Source organism: Gymnoscopelus braueri (assembly GCF_963280865.1).
Source record: "Gymnoscopelus braueri genome assembly, chromosome: 23".
Classification (NCBI taxonomy): domain Eukaryota; kingdom Metazoa; phylum Chordata; class Actinopteri; order Myctophiformes; family Myctophidae; genus Gymnoscopelus; species Gymnoscopelus braueri.
Window position 1 is genome coordinate 29,120,169 of NC_137625.1, and position 15,477 is coordinate 29,135,645.

General features: G+C 45.4%; 1 protein-coding gene across 1 annotated transcript; it reads left to right on the top strand.

Annotated features, from left to right (window-relative positions):
• Nucleotides 1-6,655: 6,655 nt before the first annotated feature.
• Nucleotides 6,656-8,014, top strand: LOC308079827 (tubulin alpha chain-like; the record flags this gene model as incomplete). Its single annotated transcript, XM_080421434.1, has 1 exon — nt 6,656-8,014. One exon carries the CDS (start codon nt 6,656-6,658, stop codon nt 8,012-8,014), a length of 1,359 nt encoding a protein of 452 aa, XP_080277560.1.
• Nucleotides 8,015-15,477: the final 7,463 nt, after the last annotated feature.

Consider the following 15,477-nt stretch of genomic DNA (forward strand, 5'->3'; position numbering starts at 1 on the left):
ACAAGCTCACAATAAGCTTGTAGATCTGCTATTTTCAAAATATTTGTATACATTTGAAAACTTGTGAAATGGAACATTCTGCATTATGAGTACTTTCTACTTTTGGTACTTTAAGTACATTTTGATACCAATACTTTTGTATTTTTACAAAAATAAAACGTTTGAGAACCACTGTCCTAGTGGTCTCCTAATGTACCATACATAGAGTGTCATAGTAAATCAGTGTCATACATATTCTGAGGAAAACCTGGAGACTGACATTCAGTAATTGGGTCTTATGATCAAAATAAGAACATTATAATGGTGTGTAAAAACAAAATCTAGAATATGCCACGGACCAGGCCAAGTCTTGCCACAGACACATTTGTCCCTGTATGGATATATTTATGACCCCTGCCCATAAGTTAACATTGTAGACAGAGAGAGACAAGGGGGCAGGGAGGGACTGAGGGGGGATGAAATTAATCATAAATGAAGAAAAAGTGGTTTCAACTGGAATTCATGTAGGGCTACAAGGCATTTTATGACATCTGTTTTATATGCTATTTTACAGACATGAAGCATACAAGCTCAGTAAATCCAGGCCCAGCACAAGCAGCCCATCACAGCCTCCAATCGCCCAGTTCATGGACACCGGTGTACATCAGTACAGCTCCACTCATCCACAGCAGAAAGCGATGCAATACTGTACGATTTAGTAATTGACTGCAACTTGCCCTTTGCTATTGTAGAACACCCCAGTTTTCGGCACTTCATGAAATTAGTTGACGGCAAATACAACCCAGTGAGTCGCAGAACACTGACATCAAAAACAGAGGACATTGCTGCAGAGAGACGTTCAACATTGAAAACTCAGTTGAGCAACACAGAACATGTCTCAGTCACTGTGGACATTTGGTCCGACCGGAGGATGAGGGGGTTCCTTGGTGTCACTGTGCACTATATTGAGAAGGATGCAGAGAGCCTACAGCTAAAGTCCAACCTATTGGCCTGCGACCGCTTCAAAGGCTCACACACAGCCGAGAGAATCTGTGATCAGTTTGAGGCTATATGTGATGAGTACAACATAAAAGATAAAGTAGACTACATTATTTGTGATAATGCTGCTAACATGCGGAAAGCATTCACGGTGTGCTTCCCCACTGAACACGAAGATGAAGTATATGAAGATGATCATATTGATGACCCAGAGCTCTGGAATGAACTCTCCCTGGAAGATCAACAGACAGTAGATGCTGCTATGGCAAAAAAACAGCGCTTGCAGTGTTTTGCGCACACTCTTCAGCTGGTGGTGGGAGACGGTTTAAAAGAAACTAAAGTGTCATCTCCTGCTCTCTCAAAGTTATCCAAACTGAGCTCAATGCTGCACACAAGCTCAACGTTTAGAGATAAGTTTACTGCTAAATTTGGAGAACAGAGAGGCATCCCTGCTGCTGTCAACACAAGATGGAACTCAACACTGAGGCAAGTGAAGGCGGTTCTCCATTATGAACATGCAAAGCTCTCTGATGTTGTAAACGATGCTGGGCACAAGGAGTTGTCGTTCACAACACGAGAGTGGAACCTGTTGAAGGAGTTAGTGGAAATCTTGAACCCATTTGGAGAAGCAACAGATTTGACACAGGGGGAGAAGGTAGTCACAATAAGTTCTGTCGTTCCTTCTGTCCTGTCCCTGAATCACCACCTTGAGAAGCTGAAGCCTAATGTCCGTTTCCAGAGCGGTCTGGTCAGAAGTCTCCAGGCATCCCTGAACAAAAGATTTCTTGGAATCTTCATCAATGTTAAAATGGCCATAGCACAGGATGGAATCACTGCCCCCTTTGGAGATCCAATCTACCTTGAAGCAGCTGTCTTGGATCCAGCCTTTAGTCTGATGTGGGTGGAGCACCATGTGCTGGTCAGTCCTGAAGTCAAGGCACTGGTTGAACAACGAGTGAAAGGTAAATATTATTAATATTGTAACTAATTTCTTATAATTTGATGTAATTGACTGCAACAATAATACTTAGTCAGTTAAACACACTGCATCATCAACAATAATAGTAATTAAGGGCTTTTTTCTGTTTCTTTTTTATGTGTTGGCAGAACTGATCCTACAAGATGCTGTACAGGTTGAGGAGCCTGTGTCTCTTGTTGAAGAAGAAGCCCGAGATGACCTTGGAGAAAGTGAAGGTCTGTTTGCTGCATACCAAAAGAGACGGAAGAAAGCTGTTGGGACTTCTCCATCACTACAGCTAAGTCACTACCTTGACATATGTGAAGGACAGAAGGCGCTCTCATTCTGGGCAACGCACATGAAAGGTCTTTCTTCACTGTACCGATTGGCCACCAGGGTATTGGCAGTGCCTGCCTCCAGTGCTCCGGTGGAGCGAGTTTTCAGCCATGGTGGAATCATAATGCGGCCCCATCGGGCACAAATGACTGACACACTTTTGGGCAATCTGGTCTTTTGCAAATGCAATAATGCATTATAGGGCCTTGAGAAAACATTAGTACACACACACACACACTCTCACCACACCACACCACACCACACCCCCACACACACGCGCACACACACACACACACACACACACACACACACACACACACACACACACACACACACGCGCACACACACACAGATTATTCCTGAATTACTAAATCCTATGTTCTATTCATTTCCTTACATTTTTTGTCCTTTGCTGAAAATATCTTACACATTTGGGAAGAGAAAGTTATAGAGACAATGTGAGTGAGTTACAGCCATCTGATTATCTGTTGTTTTGTTTTGGAACAGTGAATTAGAGCATCAGTTTAATGTTTGATTGTATTATAGTCTTCCTTATTTTTGTGCACAGTTTAAGTTATTATTTAAGTTTATCTGATTATCTTTTGTATGACATGTAAAATAGTTTGGTATTGGTATATAATGTACAGTAACATTCCTCTTCTACCCTGGATTTGAACACGGTTTCAGTGCAAGTAATGACATTTTACCATTGTAATAAGAGCCTGCTTGCTCAGGGGAAACATTGAATTTGTGTCAGATCCTGTGTCTCGGTGAGACATGACCTTTGACATGATCTAAATGGCTCAATAGAAGAGCAGAGAGACAAACTACAACCACCCCATTGTACAGAGTGGTGCTTTAAACCCTGTCCTCGCAGAGGAAATTGAAATGTACAGTATCTGCATTATGTTGGTGGACTCCAGAACCCTTGTTTAATAATAAATGCAAATTGTGGAAAATGCTCATGATTTATGTAAATCTTTACATATCATTAATTAGTATTATGTCTTGGTGGGACTTGTTTGGGACTCAAAACAAAAGGTAAGGACTTGGTCGGGACTTGAAACAAAATGCTTAGGACTTGGTTGGGACTTGAAACAAAAAGTTCAGGACTTGGACTTGACTGGGGACTTGCCTGTGTTGACTTGGACTTGACTCGGGACTTGAGAGCAAAGACTTGAGACTCGACTTGGACTTGCAACATAGGGACTTTGTCCCACCTCTGATTATTATTACAAAACATACATTAATCATTTTGGGCCTACAGTATGTACACTTTTTTTTTATTTTTATAATCGATGTACAAGCTCGAGCTTGTAGATCTGCTCATTTCAAAACGTTTTTATACATTCTGCAGAATGAGCAGTGTAGTGAGTACACTTGATAATATCACAGCATATTCATACACAAGACGTAATTACTTCACAAATCATATAAAATATAATTTATGAATCAATTACCATATCACAACACATATACACATTTGTATGTGTACATGTATCGCTATATGAAACTTACGTCACGGTTGTGTAACGTGAGTTCTTGACTGGTTAATATAAATGTCATCAAACAACAAGGAAACACTTATAACCTGGTCGGACAAAAGCCACCAAAAATCAGAGATTCAATTTTATAATAAAATGGGTTTATTCAGACTTCACTGTTACAAGTATTTATAAAGCAAAGCTTGGGAAACAGAAACTTATGTTGTGTATGTAGTTAAATGTGGGGAGATAAAAACACAGGAGAGAGAAAAAGTCACAGGGAGGAAAAGAAGGAATCGCATTGGGAATGCATTATTGTAACACCTTCTGAGCTATGCTCAACTATAACAGATATTCTCTTGTAAACACAGTAACGTCGCCTTAAGATTAATGCACAAATCAAAATGGTTCAACACACCTTTAGACCCGGATAGGGCCTGAGTCCGGAGACTCTGGATTCGGGAGAAAGATACACAGGCGCGCCCTAAAGCCCAACTTGGCACTTGTTCTAGCGAGTGGTCGCAGAGTTCGGGAATCTCAGTGTAATGGCAGACTGAGTTAGCGTCGACGGTGGCGGAGATCGGGTCGCCGAGTTGACCGCGACGATGTCCTCTTGGAGAAGGGCGCACTGATGCTCTTTCAGTGCTCGCTGCCTCTGGGAGACGAGAGTGAGGCCGTGGTAGGCCTCCGTGCGACGGGGACTTGGGTGTCCCGTGGATCGTCTCGTTTGCAGAGTCAAAGGAAGGTGATTAACCCTCCTCGTCGTTGGTTGGTGATGGGAGAGCCAGGGAGAGGGTCATCCCTTGGCGGCTTTGAGCAAAGAGTGTGGTCTGTGTGGGATCTTTATACCCTAAAATCCTTTCATGTGGTCAAATGTCATTACTATGCTAATTCCTTATCTGGCGCGGGTGTCACGACTCCTGGACAGGAGAGCCCAGACATTGTGGCGCTTGACCAATCTCTTGGTCAATTCTCAACCCAAGACACACATTTGGTAATTACAACATAGTTAATACATTTGTTCATTATTGTCCATAGTTCATATGTCGTCTTCATGAGGTCACGTGCAAAATGTCTTTTTGTGGCAAACCGGGGTTTTCAATGCGCTCCAAAGAGAGAGAGAGAGAGAGAGAAAAGGGGGGGGGGGGAATGTCTCTGTGTGTGTGTGTGTGTGTGTGTGTGTGTGTGTGTGTGTGTGTGTGTGTGTGTGTGTGTGTGTGTGTGTGGGGGAGTTCACAAAGGGGGCAGTGTGCCTTTTTCACCTCCCGGTGTGGAGGTGACGGCCATCTGCCTGAATGATCTCCAAGGCCTGCTTTCTCGCAAGATTTGCCCTTCCTTCCTGGTTCTCATCTTTGATGTCATCTACGTTATCTTTAGCAGGATGGGAGAGAGATAGTGGGAAATCCCAAACAGCCCCTTGGTGTGGCAGTCTGGTATTTTAACGGTTTGCCCGCGACGTCGCTCTGTTATCAACGTGTCGGTTACAGCAGCCTACTTTTACATTTACTTTAAGTACATTTGTAGGCCAATACTTTTTAATACATACCGTTGTCGCAGATTGTCGATGGGCAATATGAGGCTTTTAAAAAAGTCCAGCACCCTCAAAAGCCATTTGGTCCGGATTGTCTGTGGCTTGGGGGCACTACCACTTTTGGCTGGCTTCAAATGTTTAGAATATTGAGTTCTCAATGATGATTGCCTCGTTTCAAGTTCTTTCACTTGAAAGAAAATAAGAAAAAATCACACCCTGTGTGAAGTGGGCGGTGTCTTGCTAGCTAATCACAATACTGAATGGAGTCAACCAATCATGTACAAAAAATAAATACATTTATTGAAACACTCTTTATGATGGAAGAAACCATAACTTAAAAAAAAGTTGTTTTTTAAGTTATGGTTTTTTATAGGGCTATGCACATGTGTCATGTGACACTGGCCAATCACAGTCCTGAATAGACTGTGATTGGCCAATCACGGTGCAGGGTTTGTTGTACAAATATCCAAACCTGCTATAGCCTAATTAAATGCATCCTTTATTATTACAACAGAAGAAACTAGGTAGGCCTACACTAAATAATTATACATGGCTCACCTGAAATGTCCAACTCACTGGCCATTTCCTGCAATATGCGTGCCTTCACAACCTTGTCATGATATCTCTCATGTGAAATATCATATAGCAAGTGCTGCTCCTGCCAGAGCTCCACCATTCGATTCTCCTTCTCTGGTGTCCATGTGTTTTGTGGCTCGCGTGGATGGTTCTTTTTCTGTGTGGCTTTTTTCGGTGCCATTGTCTCCAGTTTGTTTTGCTTTGGATGCAAATGAACTTGGCCTTCAACTCTGACCCCAGCAGCTTATACGTCCAGTGACACGCCCCCAGCTACCTGGTACGGTTCTCTCATTGGTTGAAACAACTCACTGCTCGCAAAGCTGATCGGAGCCCCTTTCACATTGCATGATTTTCAGTCTGCGACACAGCTGAATATCTAACCAGCTAGATATTTCAAAACGGTCGGGAAGCCATCGCAGAGCGGATGATCACGGCCAGGTCCTGTCGCAGAGCCTTTCACACACAGCGGGCATTATCTCGCCGATCAAAGGCCGATCTGCGTCAGATCGGGAGGTTTTGTCTGCGAGCGTCAAAAAAGGTCCCCGACAGCATTATCAGACCAAATATCCTGCAGTGTGTATCTTCCTTAAGGAACCAAAATCGTTAAAATCCCAACCCTAATGCCTGCAAAAACCTGTGTTGTTAGGCAACAGTGTGTGTGACGTTAGACCATTTAGAGAACCTAGAGTATATAAGGTGTGTATTCACCTGCTGTAAAACAGGAAGCAGAAGCAGAAGAAGGAATCACTTAGATTTGAAATAAAGGAATAGAATCGATTAAGTTGGACAGGGATGCGTGAGTGCATTTCTATCCACATCGGCCAGGCCGGCGTCCAGATTGGCAATGCCTGCTGGGAGCTCTATTGTCTAGAACATGGGATCCAGCCGGATGGACAAATGCCCAGTGACAAGACCATTGGAGGAGGAGATGATTCCTTCAACACCTTCTTCACCGAGACTGGGGCTGGAAAGTACGTCCCTAGAGTGGTCTTTATAGATCTGGAGCCCACTGTCATTGATGAGGTGCGCTCTGGGACCTACCGCCATTTGTTCCATCCTGAGCAGCTGATCACTGGCAAAGAGGATGCTGCCAACAACTATGCCCGTGGACACTACACCATTGGCAAGGAGATCATTGAAATTGTGGTGGACAGGATCCGCAAACTCTCGGATCAGTGCACTGGTCTTCAGGGTTTCTTGGTCTTCCGCAGCTTCGGAGGCGGCACTGGCTCTGGTTTAACCTCCCTGCTGATGGAGCGACTCTCTGTTGAATACGGCAAGAAGTCCAAGCTGGAGTTTTCCATCTACCCAGCTCCTCAGGTGTCCACTGCGGTGGTGGAACCTTACAACTCCATTCTGACCACCCACACCACGCTGGAGCACTCTGACTGTTCCTTCATGGTTGATAATGAGGCCATCTATGATATCTGCCGTAGGAACCTTGATATTGATTGTCCTACCTACACCAACCTCAACAGGCTCATTAGTCAGATCGTGTCCTCCATCACAGCCTCCCTTCGTTTCGATGGTGCTCTAAACGTTGATGTGACGGAGTTCCAGACCAACTTGGTTCCATATCCTCGTATCCATTTCCCGCTGGCTACCTATGCCCCTGTCATCTCTGCTGAAAAGGCTTATCACGAGCAGCTGTCAGTGAGTGAAATCACTAATGCCTGCTTTGAGCCAGGAAATCAGATGGTGAAATGCGACCCTCGTCATGGCAAGTACATGGCCTGCTGCCTGCTGTACCGTGGCGATGTGGTGCCCAAAGATGTCAATGCTGCTATTGGCATGATCAAGGCCAACCGTAAGATCCAGTTTGTCGACTGGTGCCCAACTGGTTTCAAAGTCGGCATCAACTACCAGCCCCCAACGGTTGTACCTGGTGGAGATCTGGCCAAGGTCCAAAGGGCTGTGTGCATGCTGAGTAACACCACTGCAATCGCTGAGGCCTGGGCCCGGCTTGACCACAAGTTCGATCTGATGTATGCCAAGCGTGCTTTCGTTCACTGGTATGTAGGTGAGGGTATGGAGGAGGGAGAGTTCTCTGAGGCCAGAGAGGACATGGCAGCCCTGGAGAAGGATTATGAGGAGGTTGGACTTGACTCCGTTGAGATGGGGGGAGAGGGTGGCGAAGAAGAAGAATTTTAAGTCATTTAGCTGAAAAATTAGAAAATTACTTCCAGGGTATTAATATACCCTGATTTTTTATTATTATTGTAATGAGATGTGACTGACCATCTGTTATCAAGGCAAATAACTCTCATCATTGTCCAGGACCCCTTGCTTACTACAGTAGCCATCGTAAAGTAGCATATCATTACATCTTCTCACTTTTTTCTTTTCTTTTCTTTTAAACAAAAAGTAAATTTTTGCACACATTTTTTTATTATAATAGAAAAGAATATCCTCAACGACATAAGATAATGTTAATGGTTGTGCTAGTTCATTTCTTTCCTTTGTTTTACATGACCTTTTTTTTATATCCACATAGCCTCAGCACAACACCATGTCAATGTGTACCTCTTTTTTTACAACAGAATATCCACAATAGAACATAATGTAATGTTTCAGTACCTCTTCTTTTTTTACTACAGAACATCCACAGCAACACAACGTAATGTTCCTTTTTGCACCCCTTTTTTTAAAGTAATATCCACAACACACAACACAACATAATGTATTTGCACCTCTTTTTTTACAACACAATATCCACAACAGAACTATATTAATGTTACTGGACCTTTTTTTTAGATTTATTTTTGGGCTTTTAATGCCTATATAAATAGTAGCCTACAGTAGGTAGAGAGGGATGGGGAGTGACACGCATTAAACGCCGTCGGGATCGGGATTCGAACCTGCGACACGCTGTCAGGCTTTATTATTTATATGCCCACTGCACCTTTTTAACAGAACGTCCCCAACAATGTCCTCAAGAACACAGCATAATGTCAAAGTCTGCACCCCTTTTTTTTTTGCGTCGTGGCTCTGTAGGAGGCGAGCTGTCTAGAAAAGGGTCTGAGTGGGAAGGATTTGAGTAAAGTAGCATACTTTAAGTAATTTTTTTGAGAATCTACTTTACTCGAGTATTTGTACCCAACTTTATTTCAAAGACACGTACTGTACTTTTGACTATTGCAAAAATAGCAGATGTAAAAGCTCATGTGTCGCAATCCCACATATCGTGTCAAGATGCGACCCGATCTTGTAGATCTGCTATTTTCACTATTTTGAAAAGTACTAGAAAATCTTTTTCTTGGGAAAATGTCTAAATTGTCATAGCCTAGAATGCCTTGATATTAAAAAGAAATAAGCAATTCATGCATTCGCCTTTAAAGAAGAATTTTGGATTTTTTAAATCTATTTGCAATCATGTATTTCCAGTGTCAATGGCAGAATATTTAGCAGATGTTTTAAAATGGATTCATAAATTCAATGTACCCCACCCTCAAACACCTCCACTGGCTTCCGGTTAAGTTCCGCATCACATACAAACTACTCCTCCTCACCTATAAAGCTCTCCATGCCCTAGCCCCAGGGTACCTCTCGGACCTCCTGGACAATTACATCCCAGAGCGGGACCTGAGGTCTTCCGACTCGGGGCTCCTCACCACCCCTCGTAGCAACAGGCGGACCCTTGGCGATAGAGCTTTCAGCGTGGCAGCCCCTGACCTCTGGAACTCTCTCCCAATGGAGATTCGCCAGATGCCAACATTGGACTCCTTCAAGTCCGCACTGAAGAGACATTTATTTACCCTGGCTTTTGGCAATTAATTTGTTATTTTTGTGTACTGTAAAGCGTCCTTGGGTTTCTGAAAGGCACTATATAAATCCAAGTTATTATTATTATTATCATTAAATGTACTGTATGGTCATGGAACAGCGGAGAAAACCTGTGCTGACAAGCCTCAAACTTCGTTCAGACCGCCATGTGTCACGCAAAACAGCCGCTAAGCACACGAGAAGTGCAGCGCCAAAGTCAATAATTGGGCGTGTCCAAGGTTATGAGTGGCATCTGTCACTCATGTCTCGGCCTGTGTGAAAACATGGCTGTTTGAACAGGAGCGCATTTTGAAATCAAAAATGTAAAATAGCAGCAGTAGATAAGAAACAAGTCTATTTAGTTACTGCATGACCTATTTATGGATAGAAATTATTAGAACGTTTATAAATAAGCTGCCAAATGACCTGCCAAATGTCTGCAAATGTCATCCCGCTACCACTGCCTGCTGTCCTGCTAGTTTAACAACTTTAATATTCATTTTTGTGAGTGTGTGCTTCGTCCACAGTCGGCCTCCGGTGTTCAGCGCGGTGACATGCTGCTTCCACAGAGCTCCGGTGAGAACCGGATCTATCCTGTCTCCTCTCCCCAGGAGAGCTGCATGGGGTGGATCAGGGACGCCTCCACGGACTTGTTGGTTATAAATCCCTTTATTTCAGTGCATATATATGCCATGTCGTTGCTCAGTCATCCTTTATGTTACACACAGTATACAGCTGCTATTTTAATATATATATATATATATATATATATATTTCGGTACTGTTCTGTCGACTGACTCGGCTCGGCTGAGCCCAATCCCTGCCCACTGAGATCAAGCTGTACTCTGATTGGCTGAAGGCTGAAAGTTGGAATTCCTCCTGCACCAGAGATCAGGGTTTGGGAGGTGTGAAGGAGGTTTGCTGTCCCGCTTCATGACACTGAGGGAAATATTAAAACTCCAATTTGCATAAAGTTAATGTCATGTAAAGTTAATGTTTTGCGCCACACTGGGCGATGTGAATGGAGCTTAAGCCTATTGATTTGAAAACCGTGTATGTATACAATACATATAGTATGTATTGTAGTCTCAATGATGAATTGGGTAAAATGGACCACAAGGGAAACAAGCCCCTGAGGCCTTTTGTGTTATCCTTTTAGCATAACTTTTGACTGTACTACCTGTACAGTTAACAATCTTGTTAATAAAATATAACCAATCTATCAAATATGCCTGCACCTACACGCTATACTATCGACCTATGGGATAGGTTCATTTTAGGATAAGCCAGTGGTGTGGCATCAGCTGGCCTGTACCAGACAGGTCAACCAGTGCTACACTGTATGAGCTTCAAATAATGGTTTTGTGTATGTGTATCAGTGTGATTTCGTCGACTAAAACTATAAACTAAAAAAGGGCGGCCGTCACCTGCATGGTCTCAACATGGATCCCCATCACCACTCCTGCAAACTCAGTGATACATTAAAATTACATACTTTTCCATTTGACAGTTACCAGAGGTAAAGGAAGTGTCGGTTATAGGCCTATGTGCCCGCTTGTACAAAACAAAAATAACAAAATAAACAAAATAAACCCAAAACGATAAATCACAAATAATAAGGAAATTAATAAAAAAATACTTTGTATGGGGACGAGGCGGCAATGAATGGACAACAACCTTTAAACCATATTTGGCAATATCAGCACAGTTTCCGCGTGGTCCCACTTGTCCCAATCAGTCACAGTAGGCCGTTAGGGGAATGTAAAGAGTGCATGTAGACTAAGCCCGAACGAGGGCTGACGTTCTCACTGGTGTAATTATACACCCAACAAAGCAGCAGTAGTGTCACTGGCACTGAAATAACAAGGGGCCGTGTTAACCTACAATTTAATAATACTGAAATTCAGAGAGACAGACAGTAAACCTACCACGTTTGCAAGGACAGAGTGCACAGCCCTCCTGTAGTGCACTGACAGTGCTGTCAGTGCTGTCAGAGAGAGAGGACGTGAGAGGACGCTGGCGCTGTTTTATTCGCCGCTTCTCCGTCTGAGATTAGGTTTTAGGTTTGAATTTTAGGTTGAGTTTTGGTCAGTTTAGTCAGTTTAGTCCCTTTTTCTTTATCTATTTTCTTTTGTTGCTAACTACCTTATTTACCCTCCTCTGTTTATTTAACTTCCCTTATGTTATAACCCGTTCTTGGACCTACCTGGTGCTGTTAGCTGGTGCTAGCTACCTCCAGCTGTCAACTCGGGCTGCAACTCCTCCTGGACCCGCTTCACCTGCAAACTCCAGCCGGATCTGTCTCTGCCATCGTTCAGATCCATTCATCACCCAACCGATCACTTTTTTTTTCCGCTCGAAAGCTGCTGCCTCTTGCCCTAGGTTGGTGGTGTGGTTGACGGGTCGATCCTCACTCGTCGCGAGCCCGGGGCAGCAAGCTGTTGGGGTGGCACGCTAGTGAAGGCTAGTTGGCTACCCCCACACAGCTTTTTTAACCCCCATCTCCTCTGCCCCGGAGCTTGTCCTCGTTGTCGGCCGGCTCGTCTTCTCTCACCACCAGCCTGGGGCTGATCAGCACGCTAACCAGCTAGCCTGGCTCCTGCCACTGCCTAGGCGGCTATCGGCTAACGTTCACTAACAACCGCACGTTGCCTCGCGTGCTCCTCCTGCTTTCCACGGACAATAGCCCCACTCCTCTGCCATGCTGTGGATGTTTGTGTTGTGCCTGTTTCTCCACTCCTGGCCAACAAGTTTGAAGTGGCCAATGGCCAGCGAATCCACTTCAACGTCCATCTCCGACATCTCCCACAGCATGCCACTCAAATTCTCCGCCTCACATCTGCTTGAACTTAATAAAAACATCCCCATCTCATCGCGCATCACAACAGCCATCAGTAAACACGGACTTCTTCGCCGACCCAGATATATCCACCGTAGCTCACGCAGAAAGTTTATTTACCCCCGGACTGACCACTGTATCCCCACACTCTGGACAAACAACCGCCCCGCCTCCAATGTCGTCATACGTCATCACACTCACAACAACAAACCACACGTGAGCTCTGCCTATCTGCGACCACTCACCAAAGCCCCCCCCCCCCCATCCAATACCACCCAACTCTCAAATTTTCTCTATTCAACACCCGGTCACTCAATAAAAAAGGCGCAATACTCACTGAATTCATTATCGACAATAACATTGACTTTTTCTGCATAACCGAAACTTGGCAAATACCTCAGGAATACAGTCTACTCAACAAAGCTACACCCCCCGGATATGTTTACATGGACAAACCACGCACTGGTCATGCTGGTGGTTTAGCCACAATATACCGCCAGCACTTCAAACCCTCTCCTATTGCCATCACAACCCCCTCCTCATTTGAGCAACAGTCATTTAAATTACCCGGCCCCAAACCCCTGGTCACTGCAGTCATCTACCGCCCCCCCAAACCCAACCCAGCATTCCTCTCCGATCTCTCTGAATTCCTCACTCAACTCTGCGCCATATCTCCATCTGTTTTACTTCTGGGGGACTTTAATTTGCATTTGGATTCCTCCACCTGTAAAACTGCCACAGACTTCCTGGACATTCTGAACTCGTTCAATATCACTCAACACGTCGACTTCCCTACCCATAAAAAAGGACACACCCTGGATCTGATCTGCACCACCGGAATCACCATTAGCAACCTCACCAGCTACAACCTCACCTCCGCCATCTCAGACCACCTGGCCCTCACCCTGGACATCGACATCCCCACACCACTCATCAAACAGCAGCGCTCCATATCATTCCGGAACCTGAAATCCATCCACCCCTCATCTCTCTCCGCCCTATTGACTGAAACCACCTTCGACCACTCTCTCACCCAGAACCCCTCCCCCACTGAACTGGTATCCAGCTACAACAGTGCACTCTCCTCCTGTCTCAATCAGCTCGCCCCCATCAAAACAAAATCTGTCTCCTACACCCACTCCGCCCCCTGGTTCACTGATCACCTCCGTCACCTCAAAGCCAAAGGCAGGCAACTCGAACGGCTCTCCAAGAAAACCGGTCTCACCATCCACTCTGACATCTACAAATCACACCAACAGCAATACAGGGATGCTCTCAACACCGCACGCAGCTCCCACTACTCCTCCATCATACAATCCGGCAGCAACAACCCAAAGACACTTTTCTCCACCATAAGTAAACTTCTCAAACCCCTTGACACCACCACCACCTCATTCACCACCAGTAAATGTGAAGCTTTTTTTATCATTTTTTCAATCCAAAATCGACACCATCCACTCCGAACTGGCCACCTCCTCCCCTACCACCCCCCCTGCCCCCGATCATGCCTCTCCTATACTTTCCAACCACCCACTCTCTGTCTTCACCGAAATCACCGCATCCGACCTATCCTCCATAACCGCTGGCATGAAAGCCTCCTCCTGCACCCTCGACCCAATACCATCCACCTTCGTCATAGCCTGTCTCCCCTCACTCACACCACTAATCACTAACATAATAAACTCCTCCCTGTCCACTGGCTCTGTCCCTCCTGCCCTCAAGCTGGCTGCCATCACCCCCATCCTCAAGAAACCCGGTCTCGACCCCAACATCCCCAATAACTACCGGCCCATCTCCAACCTCCCCTTCCTCTCAAAAATACTTGAACGCACAGTTGCATCACAAATCAAATCCCACCTACACTCCAATAACCTGTATGAAACCTTCCAATCCGGCTTCCGTTCACTCCATAGCACCGAAACCACACTCCTTAAAGTCACCAACGATATCCTCCGCTCCGCCGACAATGGTCTCCTCTCCATCCTCATCCTCCTTGACCTCAGCGCCGCATTCGACACCATCAGTCACTCCATCCTCATTTCACGCCTCCACTCCTCCCTCGGCTTATCCGGCACTGCCCTCTCCTGGATGAAATCATACCTCTCAGACCGCCAACAATACATCTCAATCAACAACTGCACCTCCCCCACTTCCCCAGTCACTCACGGAGTCCCCCAGGGCTCAGTACTCGGTCCTCTGCTCTTCACCATCTACATCCTTCCCCTCGGACAGATACTTCGCAACCACGGACTTCAATTTCACTGCTACGCTGACGACACACAGATCTACCTTTCCACCAAAACCATCACCGCAGCCACCCATTCCACCATCACCGCATGCCTCACAGAACTAAAAACCTGGATGCAAAACAACTTTTTAAAACTCAACTGCAATAAATCTGAAATAATCATCATCGGCCCCGACTCCCTCACCCGCTCCACCCAGGACTTCTCACTCAACATCGACGGCTCCCTCATTAAAACCTCCCCCCACATCCGCAACCTTGGTGTAATTTTTGACCCCACCCTGTCATTTCTCCCGCATATAAAAAACATCACCAAAATAGCCTTTTTTCACCTCCGGAACATTGCCCGTCTCCGTCCCTCCCTGACATCTTCCGCTGCCGAAACCCTCATTCATGCCTTCATCTCATCCCGGATAGACTACTGCAACAGCATCCTCCACGGTATCACTGCCAAAACCCTCAATAAACTTCAATATGTACAGAACTCAGCCGCCCGCCTGCTCACTCACACCCGCTCCAGAGACCGCATCACACCAGTCCTCCGTGACCTCCACTGGCTACCGGTCAAACACAGAATCAACTTCAAAATCCTCATCATCACCTACAAAGCCCTCAACCACCAGGCACCCCAATACATCTCCGACCTCCTTCACAACCACGTCCCCACCCGTTCCCTCAGATCCGGCGATGCCAACCTCCTCAAATTCCCCACCAAAAAAAAAACCAAGCACACCTGGGGTGATAGGGCATTTTCCGTTGCAGCACCCA